This window comes from Dendrobates tinctorius, unplaced genomic scaffold (assembly GCF_039654945.1).
Source record: "Dendrobates tinctorius isolate UK_male_01 unplaced genomic scaffold, ASM3965494v1 ptg000086l, whole genome shotgun sequence".
NCBI classification, from domain to species: domain Eukaryota; kingdom Metazoa; phylum Chordata; class Amphibia; order Anura; family Dendrobatidae; genus Dendrobates; species Dendrobates tinctorius.
In genome coordinates this window covers 8,664,232-8,678,616 of record NW_027361754.1, presented here as the reverse complement: position 1 = coordinate 8,678,616, position 14,385 = coordinate 8,664,232, and the positions used below count along the sequence as shown (strand labels likewise).

Genomic DNA, 14,385 nt, shown 5'->3' with positions numbered 1-14,385 from the left:
ATGATGTCAGTGCGCGCTACACGGTAACTGCCAGAGAGCAAAAACACTAAGAGGCAGGAAATCCAAGTATGGCCAAACTCAGGAAGAAAAGAATTCTCATGTATTGCAGGTGTGGATACGATGGCAAATTATGAGGAGGTTCTGCATCTGATCCGCTACAGGAACTGGAACACAGTCTCCGTGTTTGACCGAAAGTTCAAGGTGATCTGTTCTGAGCTGAACGGACGCTACAGCAGCAACGAATTCCAGGTGGAGGTGAGGAAGAGAGGAAGCAATGACTGCAGTAGGTCTGGGCGGCCAGCAGCTTCGGATTCTGATTAAGGCTGAGTTCACACGTGGCGTTTTTTTCGCGTTTCCGCGGCGGTTTTAACCGCGCGATTTTGCCGCGAAAACGCAAAAAATAAGCATCCCATGCATTCCTATGGGATTCCGCAATGCTGTGCTAATGCTGCGGTTTTTACCGCGGCGGAATCGCTTCGCGGTAAAAACCGCAGCATGCTCATTAATTTGCGGAATCGCGGCGATCCCGCACCCATAGGAATGCATTGTTCCGCTTATTTCCCGCATGTGGCTGTGCACACCATGCGGAAAGTAAGCAGAACATTTGCGGATGGTACCCACGGTCCGGAGGAGAGGAGACTGTCCTCCGGGCTTTGGGTACCATATCCCTGTAAAAAATAGAATTTAAAAATAAAAAATGTTATTCTCACCCTCCGGCGTCCCGCGCAGCCTTCCCGCTTCTCTTCACGCTCTCGTTCCCAGTAGTCCTTTGCGAAAATGCTCGCGATGACGTCCCTTCTCGCGGGATCGTGAAGTCTCGCGGTCATTCGCGCGACGTCATTGCGAATTACCGCGAGACGTCGCGATCCCGCGAGAACTGACGTCATCGCGGGCATTTTCGCAAAGGATTACTGGGAACGGATGCGCGGGACGTCGGAGGGTGAGAATAACACTATTTTTTTTTACATTCTATCTTTTAAATACTGATGCTGCATAGGCGGCCTCAGTAGTAAAAAGTTGGTCACACTCGTCAAACACTATGTTTGACGAGTGTGACCAACCTGTCAATCAGTTCTCCAAGCGATGCTACAGATCGCTTGGAAAACGCTAGCATTTTGGAAGCTAAATACGCTTGCAAAATGCTAGTTTTTCCGCGGGAAAATCGCGGAAATTTAAAATGCGATTTTCCCGCGGACTGGAATTCCGGAATTCTCGCAGTAATTTCCGCGAGAGTTCCGGTACGTGTGCACTTAGCCTAAGTCTCTCCTGTCCTGCATTGTTTCTTGTTATAGGTGAATGTAATCCATACTGCGAGCCCCCCAGAGGCCCCAAATCATATTATATCTGAGGCTCTGTTTGTCCCGTCCCGGCATCAGTCTCCCGATCTGTTGGGACACAATCCAGCCAGCACACACGCCGCATCAGGTATGTAGTATCAGAGTATCTGTCATACGCTGGATGTCTATGGTCAATAACATCAGCTGACAAATGCCTAGCCTCCTCTGTTAGAGAACTGGTAAAATCACAGCCTTATACTACCCCCTAGTGATACATTGTATACAGCAGTGTAATAATGGCACCCTCTACTGCTCACTGATACATTACACACAGCAGTGTAATGATGGTGCCCTCTACTGCTCACTGATACATTACATACAAAGGTGTAATGACGGCACCCTCTGCTGCTCACTGATACACTGTACACAGCAGTGTAATGATGGCACCCTCTTCTGCTCCCTGATACATTACACACAGAGGTGTAATGATGGCGCCCTATATGTCTCACTGATACATTACACACAGCGCTGTAATGATGGCGCCCCCTACTGCTCACTGATACACAGCGGTGTTATGATGGTGTTAATGTGACGTGTTGCTTCCTCCTCAGTGGTTCCCAGTGCGGCTACCATCGTTATAGTTGTCTGTGTCAGTTTCTTGGTCTTCATGATCATTCTCGGAGTGTTTCGCATTCGTGCTGCTCATCAGCGCACCATACGTGACCAAGAGGGGGGCAAAGAAAACGAAATGGACTGGGATGACTCTGCTCTTACTATCACGGTGAACCCCATGGAGGTAAGTCCTGATGCTACATGTGGGGGTGCCCTCTGTATATATAGTGAGTATGTGTATATACTATAGACCAGTGCAAAAGTGTTACACAGGTAGTGAAAAAATTCTGCAAAGTAAGCCTTCCAATGTGAGTGTACATATAGATATACGTCTGTGTGATTGTTTTTTATATTTATGCTCATTTTTGCATGTGCATACAGAGGTATGTGTGTGTATTTGTAGAGATTACAAAATTTGGAGGCAGCGCACCATTAAAAGTGAAAAAAGGGAGCTTCTGTTTAACCCCTCAAGGACCAAGCCACTTTGTATTTTAATGACCAGGCCTTAATTTTGAAATCTGACCACTGTCACTTTATGAGGTTATAACTCTGGAACGCTTTAACGGATCCCGCTGATTCTGAGACTGTTTTTTCGTACCATATTGTATGTTATGACAGTGGTAACATTTCTTCAAAATTTCTTGTGCTTATTTGTGAAAAAAAACTGTACATTTGGTAAAAATTTTGAAAATGTCACAATTTTCAAACTTTTAATTTTTATGCCCCTAAATCAGAGACATGTCACACAAAGTAGTTAATAAATAACATTTCCCACATGTCTACTTTACATCATCACAATTTTTGAAACAATTTTTTTTTGTTAGGAAATTATAAGGGTTGAACGTTGACCAGCGATTTCTCATTTTTTTCAACAACATTTACCAAACCTTTTTTTTTTTAGGGACCACCTCACATTTGAAGTCACTTTTGGGGCCTAGATGACAGAAAATACCCAAAAGTGACACCATTCTAAAAATTGCACCCCTCAAGTTGTTCAAAACCACATTCAAAAAGTTTATTAACCCTTCAGGTGCTTCACAAGTATTGAAGCAATGTGGAAGGAAAAAATGAACATTTAACTTTTTTTTCACAAAAATTTTCATTCGGTTACAAGTTTTTTTTGTCAATGATATCAGGAGAAAACGAACCACAATATTTGTTGAACAATTTCTCCTGAGTACATCGATACCCCAAGTGTGGAGGAAGGCCACTCTTTAGGCACACTGCAGGGCTCGTAAGGGAAGGAGCACCATTTGAGGTTTTGAACGTAAAATTGGCTTTAATCGAGAGTTGTTGTGCACTTTGTCCTGAGTACGCCAAAACACCATATGTGGGGGTAAACCACTATTTGAGCGCATGGCAGAGCTCGGAAGGGAAGGAGCGCCGTCTGACTTTTTCAACGCAAAATTGGCTGGAATTGAGATCGGACGCCAATGTTGCGTTTGGAGATCCCCTGATGTGCCTAAACAGTGAAAAAAACCCACAAGTGACAACATTTTAGAAACTAGACCCCTCACGGAATGTATTTAGATGCATGGTGAGCACCTTGAAGCCCCAGGTGCTTCACAGAAGTTTATAACAGAGCCATGAAAATTGAAAATCCAATTGTTTCCTCAAAAATCATCTTTTAGTACCAAATTTTTTATTTTAACAAAGGTAGCAGGAGAAAATGGACCCCATAAATTGTTGTGCAATTTCTCCTGAGTGTGCCAATACCCCATGTGAGTTCGCTAGTACCCCATGTGTGAAGGAAGCCCACTGTTTGAGCGCACAGCAGGACCCGGAAGGGAAGGAGAAAGGTTTGACTTTTTGAACACAAAATTGGCTGGAATCAAGAGCGTACTCCATGTCACTTTTGGAGGGCCCCTGATGTGCCTAAACAGTGGAAACCCCCCACAAGTGATACTCTTTTGGAAACTAGACCCCTCAAGGAACTTATCTAGATGTGTGGGTGAAAACTACTTTTGAGGCACAGTGCAAAGCTCAAAAGGGAAGGAGCACCATATTATAGTGCAGATTTTACTATTATGGTTTGAGGGTGCCATGACCCACTGGGAGAGCCCCTGATGAAGTGCCAGAAAAGTAGAATGCCCCATAAGTGACCCCATTTTACAAACTACACCTCTCAATTAATTAATTTAGGGGTGCAATGATCATATTGATACCAAGGGTGTGTCACAGAATTTTATACCATTAGGCAGTAAAGAAAAAATAATTACATTTTTACCACAAAAATTTTGTTGTAGCCCCAGATTTAATATTTTCACACAAGAAATGGGTAAAATTGGCACCAAAATGTGTCCCACAATTTCTGCTGAATATAGAAATACACCATATGTGGGTGTACAGTACTGATTAGCTATAGGGAGAGTCTCAGTAGGGATGGAGCCCTATTTGCCTCGTGGAGCGCAGATTTTCAAATAGGGGCTCTCTATATGGAGTCCGCAAACTATGTGCTAGAAAGCAGAATCCCCCCAAGTGACCCCATTTTGGAAATTATACCCCTGCCAAATATGCATGCTAAAGGTGATTTATGCACACTGGTGCTCAGAAGAGAGGGGGGCATTTGGGAGCGCAGAATTTGCTGAATTTTTTTCAGTTTTTCCAGAGCCTTTGTGCTACCAGTAATGTGGAAGCCTTCTATATTTCTGTTGACAGATGACAGACCTGAGTGTAGACTTTTTTTGTGGATTGAGCTGAAGCACATACTTTGGGGTTTCCATCAAAATCTCCAAGCTACGTGACAGATGAAACCCTTGAGGGATCCATTCACTATAATGAGGCAGCAGTTACTCTGGACTCCATCTGGCCTCTGTTCAGCGTCGTCCTTCCTTTCAGAGGTGCACAAAACTATGCTGGACTGCGTTTACTCTGTCGCCTTATTGGGGGACACAGAACCGTGGGTGTTATGCTGCTGTCCACTAGGAGGCGACACTATGCATAATCTGAAAAAGATTAACTTTGTCTCCTCCTCTGCAGTATACACCCCTGGACGGCGTCAGCCTTCTCCAGTTTTTGCTTAGTGTCGCAAGGAGGCACACCTTTTTTCTTTTTTTTTTTTTTCCTTTCGTCGGAACAGATGAAGAAAAGTGGGTCTCCAGCGAGACTCCCGGCATGGCTCCTTCCTTGGCCCCCTTTTTAGGGGTGCCCAGTTGAAGTGGAGATGGCGGTTCCCCCATGTCGCTCCTTCCCCAGTCCCTCGGGTACTGGTCCGAAGTTGAGACCCCCCTCCTTCCCCAACCCCCTTCAGGGTCTGGGTTGAGGTTGAGGCAAGGATGAAGACCCCCTGACGGTGACAGACGCACCCTCCCTAATCCCCCGCAGGGGGCATTAGGTTGAGACGCCGCAGGTAGGGTCGGAGTACAGACAGCATTCTGCACCAGGGACCCCAGACCAGCTGTGGGATCCTGCTGGGGCCGGGGGTAGGGTGCAGGCAGACGTGGCACAGCAGAGACAGGGCTTTCTGCGCCCCTGCCTCTGCAGCAGCAGTGGCTCCATGGCGCTCCAGGGACCCCCCACACGGGAACCGCTAGCCCTGCTGCCCCCACCGCTAGCCAGTCGCCCATTCCGGGGGGGGGGGGGGTCCGGTGCAAATCCGACCCCCTCCCGGACTACCGCGCCGCTCTGGTGCCCTCCTGGGCATCAGGCCTCTAATTTAGACCGCGGCTTCAGCCTAGCCGAAGCCGCCGCCTTTTCCCCGGCCCGCCCCCCGGATGACGAAAATGACACTGCAGTGTCATAGAAGGGGCGGATCGAGGCAGGAAGGGCGCGCTTTTACATGGCCCAGCGCGCCCTTTTCCAGCTCTCCGCCCCCTTCCCTCTCCACCTCAGAATCCGGTGGTCATCTTGCTGCACCTGGAGGAAGGCAGCATAGGTCCAGCGCTGATAAGCCCCACGTCCTATGCCCCCCCGGAGACTCTAAGGGGAGCACCGGTGGGGTAAGATCACAGCTGGGTCCATGGTACTCATCTGTGAATTCCTATACCATATAGCGCTCTCCTACTCCTTTTTCCTCTGCGTAGATACCCCTGTAGGGCCTCTATTAATCAGCCTAGGTACTATGTCGGGCTCAAAGAAAAGAACCAGGCAAGACTGCTTTTATGCAGTCTGCACAGCCTGCAAGGTCACTCTCCCCAGCGGCAGCACGTATCCGCACTGCTGGGACTGTACCCAAAAAACCGGAGCAGAACCCCAAGAAGTCCCTACCAACGCTTCGGCGACCGCTACTGCGCCGGAATGGGCAACTCAGATGTCGCAGTCTATGACACAGTCTATAGATAACCTGACCTCCACATTACTGCAGGCTCTGCAGGGTCATGTCTCGGATGAACGTTACCCAGCAAAGGGACGTCCGGTCTCACGTGCAGGTCGCTTCCGACAGTTCGAGGCGTAAGCGGACCCACAGGTCGCGTTCATCTGCGTCCTCACATAGCAATAGGCCTTCCCCCTCCAGGGAGAGACACAGTGGCTCCAGGTCACCGAGGCCGTCCCCTGATAGGGAAAGACAATGCGGATCTCCACAATCCCAGACCAGGGAAAACCTCCGCTCTAGTTCACCCGCTAGGGAGCTCCTTAGCGATGCGCAAGACTCAGAGGGCATATGTGACTCCAACTCAGATAACGAAACAGAGACCGCTCTGCTCCCTTGTCCCCCTAGCAATACTGCGATAGTTGAAGATATCGTCTCTTCCATCCTTCGGGTGCTGGACATTTCAGATCCAACCCCGGATGCACCAGAACACAAGATTTCCTTTGAAAGTGTTCAGAAACCATCGAAGGTCTTCCCTAATCACCCGGAATTTCAAAAAATCCTTTCTAAGCATTTTTCGCAGCCTGAGAAAAAAATTGCCAATCGCAAGTATTTGGAAGCAAAGTACCCCTTCCCACAGAAAGACACCAAGGATTGGACAGATCCGCCTGAAGTGGACCCTCCAGTCTCTAGACTAGCAGCACAAACGCTTCTCTCGCTGCCGGACAGTTCAACCCTCAAGGACACAGCAGACAGGCAGGTTGAACGCATGGCTCGTTCAATCTTTGAAGCGGCAGGTGCCTCTCTGGCTCCCGCATTTGCTTCAGTTTGGGCAGCCAAGGCCATCATGGCCTGGGCTGATCTCTTGCAAAAGGGCCTTTAAGCCTCAAATCCTCAGCTGGCGGACCAGGCGGTGCAAATTGCAGTGGTGGCAGATTACATGGTCCATGCAGCGTTGGACTCTGCAAGAGGGGTAGCGGCAATAGCATCAAACACCATCACAATCCGGCGTATTCTCTGGCTAAGAGAATGGAAAGCGGATGCGGCCTCAAAAAAGTCCCTAACAAATCTCCCGTACTTCAGTGGCCGTCTTTTCGGTGAAAAGCCGGATACAATGATATCCAATGCTACCGGGGGCAAAAGTACTTCCCTCCCTCAATTAAGACCAAAACGCACGTTTAAAAGACGTAATCAATCTTGTTTCCGATCCTTTCGGAATTCTTCAGGCTGGTCCGTCTCACGCCCAGTACAAAACCGTAGTCGTTCCCCCCGCAGGGACAACACACGTGCGGCACAGAGGCCGGACAGGAACTGGCAGTCAAAGGCAAGCCAAGCGAAATCTAAAGGAGGAAAACCTCAGACTTTTCCCTCATCTTGACTCATGCCCTCCGGAAGACACCCCACTTGTAGGCGGACGACTGCTACTCCTTCAGCAGGTCTGGCTGCCTATTACAGACGGCAAGTGGGTCAAGGAAATAGTGTCTTCAGGATACAAAATCGAGTTTACTACCAGCCCACCGCACAGGTTTTTTCCCTCTGTCCCTCCAAAATCCCCGCTCAAAGCTCAGGCCTTCCTTCAAGCGGTTTCTTCCCTCCGGCAAGCAGGAGTCATAGTGCCGGTCCCAGCAGAAGAGCGCTTCCGAGGGTTCTACTCCAACCTGTTCGTGGTGCCCAAGAAAGGAGGCAGCGTCCGACCCATACTAGACCTCAAGCAACTCAACAAGTATGTTCAAGTTCGTCACTTTCGCATGGAATCCCTCCGGTCAATCGTTGCGTCCAAGGAAAAAGGAGAATATCTCGCCTCCATAGACATACAGGACGCATACCTGCATATACCGATTGCTACCGCCCATCAGAGGTTCCTCAGATTCGCAATCGACCAAGACCATTACCAGTTTGTGGCCCTCCCGTTCGGTCTCGCCACGGCTCCCAGAACATTTACAAAGGTCATGGCAGCTACCATGGACGTTCTGCACTCCAGAGGCATAGTAGTCGTTCCATACCTGGACGACCTTCTCATCAAGGCCCCCACCCTCAAGGACTGCGAGGTCAACGTCTCGATCACGATCGACACTCTGAGGCGCCTGGGGTGGATAGTCAATTTACAGAAGTCCTCGACTACCCCGAGTCAGTCTCTGACCTTCCTTGGGATGTTATTCGACACCTCCAAGGGTCTGGTGATTCTCCCCAGAGACAAGGCACTGGCTCTCCGTCTGGGAGTTCACACACTCCTCCGCAAGTCCCCCAGATCTCTCCGGTATGCCATGAGAGTACTTGGCAGGATGGCAGCAGCAATGGAGGTGGTACCGTTTGCCCAGTTTCACCTCAGACCCCTTCAACTGGCCATCCTCAAGTCCTGGGACAGGAATCCGTTCTCCCTCGACAGGGAATTCCGGTTATCAGCAAAAACCAGGAGGTCCCTGCACTGGTGGCTCGAGCCAACCTCGCTTGCAAGGGGAAAATCCTTTCTCTCCGGTCAATGGAAGGTTTTGACCACCGACGCAAGCCTTATAGGTTGGGGCGCGGTGCACCTGCATCACAGAGCGCAAGGCAGGTGGTCACCAATGGAAGCGACCATGCCCATCAACATCCTGGAAATCCGGGCCATCTTCCTGGCGTTGAAAGCCTTCCATCACTTGCTAGCAGACTCTCATATCAGAGTACAGTCGGACAATGCCACGGCAGTGGCATATGTGAACCATCAAGGCGGCACCCGCAGCATCCAGGCGATGACCGAAGTAACACGTATCCTACAATGGGCGGAGAATGCGAGGTCGGTACTCTCTGCGGTCCACATTCTGGGTGTGGACAACTGGGAAGCCGACTATCTCAGCCGACAAGGAATGGACTCGGGGGAGTGGTCTCTCCATCCCGAAGTTTTCTGTCAGATCTGTCATCGTTGGGGCACCCCGGACGTGGATCTAATGGCATCCCATCTCAATGCCAAGGTTCCCAATTTCATGGTCAGGACGCGCGATCCGCGGTCGCTCGGAGCAGATGCCCTGGTTCAGGACTGGACCCAGTTCCAGCTTCTGTACATTTTGCCACCTCTTCCCCTGATCTCCAGAGTCCTGAGGAAGATCAAGCAAGAGGGAGTTCCCACCATCCTGATCGCTCCAGACTGGCCCAGGCGTACATGGTACGCCGACGTCGTGCAACTCACAGCAGACGCTGCCTGGCGTCTCCCCACACGTCCCGACCTTCTGTCACAAGGCCCGTTCTTCCACCAGAACTCAGGAGCTCTCAATTTGACGGCGTGGCCATTGAGACCTGGGTTTTGACCCAAGCAGGTTTTTCACCGGAAGTCGTTAAAACCATGATCAGGGCTCGAAAGCCAACTTCAGCCAGGATTTACTATCGTACCTGGAAGGTTTTCTTCACATGGTGCGAATCTTGTGGGCAGATCCCACTCCCCTATTCTCTTCCAAGGGTCCTCGGTTTCCTTCAGTCAGGCCTGGACGCCGGGCTATCCCTGGGCTCGCTGAAGAGCCAGGTGTCAGCGCTTTCAGTGCTCTTTCAGAGGCGTATTGCTAACAAGCCGCAAGTGAAGACTTTTCTCCAAGGGGTTTCCCGATTGGTTCCCCCCTACAAACGTCAGTTGGAGACGTGGGACCTCAACCTGGTCTTGACAGCACTACAGTCACCTCCTTTTGAACCCCTTAAGGAGGTCTCACTCCGCTTTCTATCACAGAAAGTGGTTTTCCTGGTGGCGATCACCTCGCTACGCAGGGTGTCTGACCTTTCAGCTCTTTCCTGCAGACTACCCTTCCTGGTTTTTCATCAGGACAAGGTGGTTCTACGTACAGTCCCATCCTTCCTTCCGAAGGTTGTGTCCAGCTTCCACCTCAATGAGGAAATCTCACTACCGTCCCTTTGCCCGGCTCCCGTTCATAGGGTGGAGAAGGCTCTGCATACGCTTGACCTTGTCAGGGCATTGCGTGTTTACGTGTCTAGGACTGCTCCTTTCCGGAAGTCTGATTCACTTTTCCTTCTTCCAGAAGGCGTTCGCAAGGGCCTACCGGCTTCCAAAGCCACCCTTGCTAGGTGGATCAAGTCCACCATTCAAGAGGCTTACCGCCTCAACAATTCTCCTCTTCCGGCCGGTATCACGGCACACTCTATGCGGGCGGAAGGGGCCTCTTGGGCCATTCGGCATCAGGCCTCGGCACATCAAGTGTGTAAGGCGGCCACTTGGACTAGCCTGCACACAGTTACAAAACACTACCGAGTGCATACCCAGTCATCAGCGGATGCGAGCCTGGGTAGACGGGTCCTGCAGGCGGCAGTACCCCAAGTCTAGGGGACTGTCAGCACAATATTCGTCCACTGCTTCCCGCCCAGGGACTGCTTTGGGACGTCCCACGGTTCTGTGTCCCCCAATAAGGCGACAGAGTAAAGGAGATTTTTGTGTACTCACCGTAAAATCTCTTTCTCTTAGCCTTTAATTGGGGGACACAGCTCCCACCCTGTTGCCCTTGCGGGCCGTTGTTACGGTTGGGTTCTCATATTGTTGTTTGAGCTCGTTTATAGTAGCCTTCTTACAGGCATGGTTATGTTTCTGGTATTTTCCTCCTAATGCTTTTGCACAAAACTGGAGAAGGCTGACGCCGTCCAGGGGTGTATACTGCAGAGGAGGAGACAAAGTTAATCTTTTTCAGATTATGCATAGTGTCGCCTCCTAGTGGACAGCAGCATAACACCCACGGTTCTGTGTCCCCCAATTAAAGGCTAAGAGAAAGAGATTTTACGGTGAGTACACAAAAATCTCCTTTTTATGCACACCGAAAAACACGCACACAACTTCTATCTTATACTGCATTGGCATTTCATGTGGACCTAGCCCTACGCAGGCCTCTCTGTATACCCGGTTCAGGTTGTATGCTATTCTCTGCTCCCCCTCATTTTGGGGTTGTATTATATTACTCTCCAAGCAGAAAAGCTTACCCTGGTTCTTTTGTAATACAGTCTCTGCAGTTCATGATTTTTTGCAGGCAGTGTGTTTTTGAATTTTCAGCTTGATTGTTTGCATAGCGTTATCTTTATATATGTCCATTTGTTTAATACACTGTCTATGTGGGTTTTGGCAGGGGTTTAATCCTATTATGGGTTTATGAATTGTCCTGATTGCATTTTTGCAGTTTTAGGCTAGTTTCACACTAGCGTTTATGAGCGCAGCGACGGCCTGCGCACGGCCGCCGCTAAGCCCTGCCCCCTGCCGGTAGCTCCGCCCACCGGCGCATGACGCTGCATGCGCCCTGCGTCCCCTATCTTTATCACAGGGGGCGCAGGCCGTGCGCAGTATGCGTTTGGCGGCGCATGCGTCCTTTTGACGGTGCGCTGACCTGCGCCAAACGCAACCTGCTGCAGTTTGGTTGCGTTGGCGCACCGTCAAAAAGGCGCATGCGCCGCCAAACGCATACTGCGCACGGCCTGCGCCCCCTGTGATAAAGATAGGGGACGCAGGGCGCATGCAGCGTCGTGCGCCGGTGGGCGGAGCTACCGGCGGGGTGTGGCAGGGGGCGGGGCTTAGCGGCGGCCGTGCGCAGGCCGTCGCTGCGCTCATAAACGCTAGTGTGAAACTAGCCTTAGATGTTTTTAATATTCTCTTAGTGTGTTGGTGTTTCAATAAAGTATTTTTGATATTACTATCTGGTGATCCCTGATATGTACATGCGCCTTTTCTCCTTTGTTCAGTTTCACAATTTATAGCATGTAACTGGTGATCCCGTGCAGTGGTGCCCTCCAGCCTTGTATTTCCGGATCACGGGTCCTATGGCGTTCACAGTACATCCATCTGCCTCATTATAGGGAATCTTCCATCGGCGGTTCTCTGAATCACGTATTTGAGATTTACATGGCAACCCTGATGCAAGCGCTCAGCGTAGAGCGCAGGATAAATAAGTGCCTAGCCTTAAGCGGGAGTCACACATAGCAATCTCGCTAGCGAAATCGCTGCTTAGTCACAACTTTTGTGACACAACAGCGATCTCACCAGCGAGATCGCTGTGTGTGACAGCGATCAGCGACCGCCCCCCCCTGCCGGTATCGCTGATCGCTGCAAGAAACCTCTGGACATATTTTTCGTCGCTGGTCTCAAGCTGGCCAGCACGCATCGCTGTGTGTGACAGGCGGGAGACCAGTGATCAGCTGTAAAAAAAAAAAAAAATATTGTTATTCTCACCTTCCGACGTCCCGCGCAGCCATCCCACCTCTCTCCATGCTCCCGGTCCCAGTGATCCTTTGCACGAATGACCGGGAGACGTCGCGCTGCCGCGAGACCGTGACATTCTCGCGGTCATTCTCGCAAAGGATTACTGGGACCGGAGCATGGAGAGAGGCAGGATGGCTGCGCGGGACGTCGGAAGGTGAGAATAACAATATTTTTTATTTTAATTCTATTTTTTTACAGGGATATGGCATCAGCGCTAAGAAACACAGCGATGCCGGGCGCTCGGCATCGCTGGTGAAGCTGTCTGTTTGACAGCTCACCAGCGATCACATAGCGACATACTAGCGATCCTGACGCGTTGATATCGTTGTCGTGATCGCTGGTAAGTCGCTATGTGTGACTCCAGCTTTACTGTGATCTTTGGGAGGCAGAATGAACAAATCCACAGCAGGTGAAGAATTGGTTTTATTTTTTTAAGCCGTTCCTCGTGCAGTATAAGTGATTAGGTGACTTTATCCTTCAGGTTGGTGCGATTACCGCGATACCAGATTTATATTTTTTTTATGTTTGGCAGCTGTCACACACTAAGACTTTTTTTTTTTTTTTGCAAGAAGAAGTTTTTTCATCACCATATTTTGAGAGCTATAATTTTTCCATATTTCGGCCAACAGAATAATGTCAGGGCTTGTTTTTTGTGGGACAAGTTGATGTTTTTATTGGTTCCATTTTTGGGCACATGCCATTTTTTGATCGCTTTCTATTCCAATTGTTGGGAGACACAATGAACAAAAATCAGCAATTCAGGATTTTTTCCCCCCCTCCATTCCGCATCAGATAAAATTGATAAGGCAGTTTTATTCATCAGGTTACTATGATTACAGCGATACCTCATTTATATCTTTTTATGTTTTGGCATTTTTACACCAAAACTTTTATAGAAAAAATAATTATTTTAGCATTGCTTTATTCTGAGAGCTATAACTTTTTTATTTTTCCGCTGATGGAGTTGTATGGCGGCTTGTTTTTTTGCGGGACAAGATGTCACTTTCAGTGATACTATTTTTATTCACATTCGTGTTTTTGATGGCGTTTTATTCCACTTTTTCCAAATGGTATGATGATAAAGCATAATTTGCTACTTTTTTTTTGTTTGTTTTTTTACGGTGTTCACTGAAGGGGTTAACTAGGGTGACACTTTTATAGATCGGATTTTTATGGACGCGGCGATACCAAACGTGTTTTTTGTTACACATTTTTATGTAAAAAAAAAATGAATTTGTGGATTTTTTTACTTTTTGTTTAAAGTTTTCTTTTTTTTTTTTTTACCTAGTCCCTTTGAGACTTTCACTTTACTTGCATGTATAATGCATTGCAGTGCACTAGCATGGCAGTGCATTATACCTATGGTGAAAGCTTCTGACACCATGCTGTGAGCATGGTCTCAGAGGCTTTCCATAGCTTGATGACCTGGGGGTCAATTGGGCCCCGCGACGCCGCCAATCTGAAAGCAGAGGGAGCTCCCGTCCCTCTGCCTCCCTTCTGAACACTGCGATTGAGCTTGATTACAGCAATCAGGGGGTTAACAGCTAGGGGCAGCACGGACGTCGCTTCTGACTGTTTGTGCAGATGCTCAGCCACTAGCTAAGCTCCTGCACTAACCGGGCAGGAAGTGCTGATATTTCAGCATCTCCTGTGCCATCATGCTGATATCGGTCAGTCAGATTGACTGACCGATCACAGCGATCTGGGTGCAGGGACTGCCGGCATGTCACAGACAGCTGTCGGCACTGAACTGTCACTGCATGTTTACACAGAGTGATAGTTTAAATGCAAGATGGACACAGCCCGTCCTGGTGTGGGAACTGACACCCAGCCATGACGGACTGTGTCAGTCATTGGACGTTAAGGGGTTAATAGCCCATCATAGCGATGTTTCCATTCAAGAGTGAGAACCTTTTTCAAGCAATACATGGGTGCACATTCAGGATATTTAACCCCTTCCCGACTTAAGCCGTACTAGTACTGCTCTGCGGGAACTGCATTTCCGTCCAGAGCAGTACTAGTATGGCGGAACGCTG

At 49.3% G+C, this 14,385-nt stretch overlaps 1 protein-coding gene across 4 annotated transcripts in view; it reads left to right on the top strand.

Annotated features, from left to right (window-relative positions):
• Positions 1-14,385, top strand: part of CLSTN1 (calsyntenin 1) — a 121,815-nt gene that overhangs the window by 101,716 nt on the left and 5,714 nt on the right. For all 4 annotated transcript variants that reach the window (XM_073585004.1, XM_073585003.1, XM_073585000.1 and 1 more), the window contains 3 exons: positions 110-255; positions 1,293-1,425; positions 1,889-2,073. In XM_073585004.1, the coding sequence (XP_073441105.1) occupies positions 110-255; positions 1,293-1,425; positions 1,889-2,073 (464 nt within the window). The remainder of the gene's footprint in view (positions 1-109; positions 256-1,292; positions 1,426-1,888; positions 2,074-14,385) is intronic.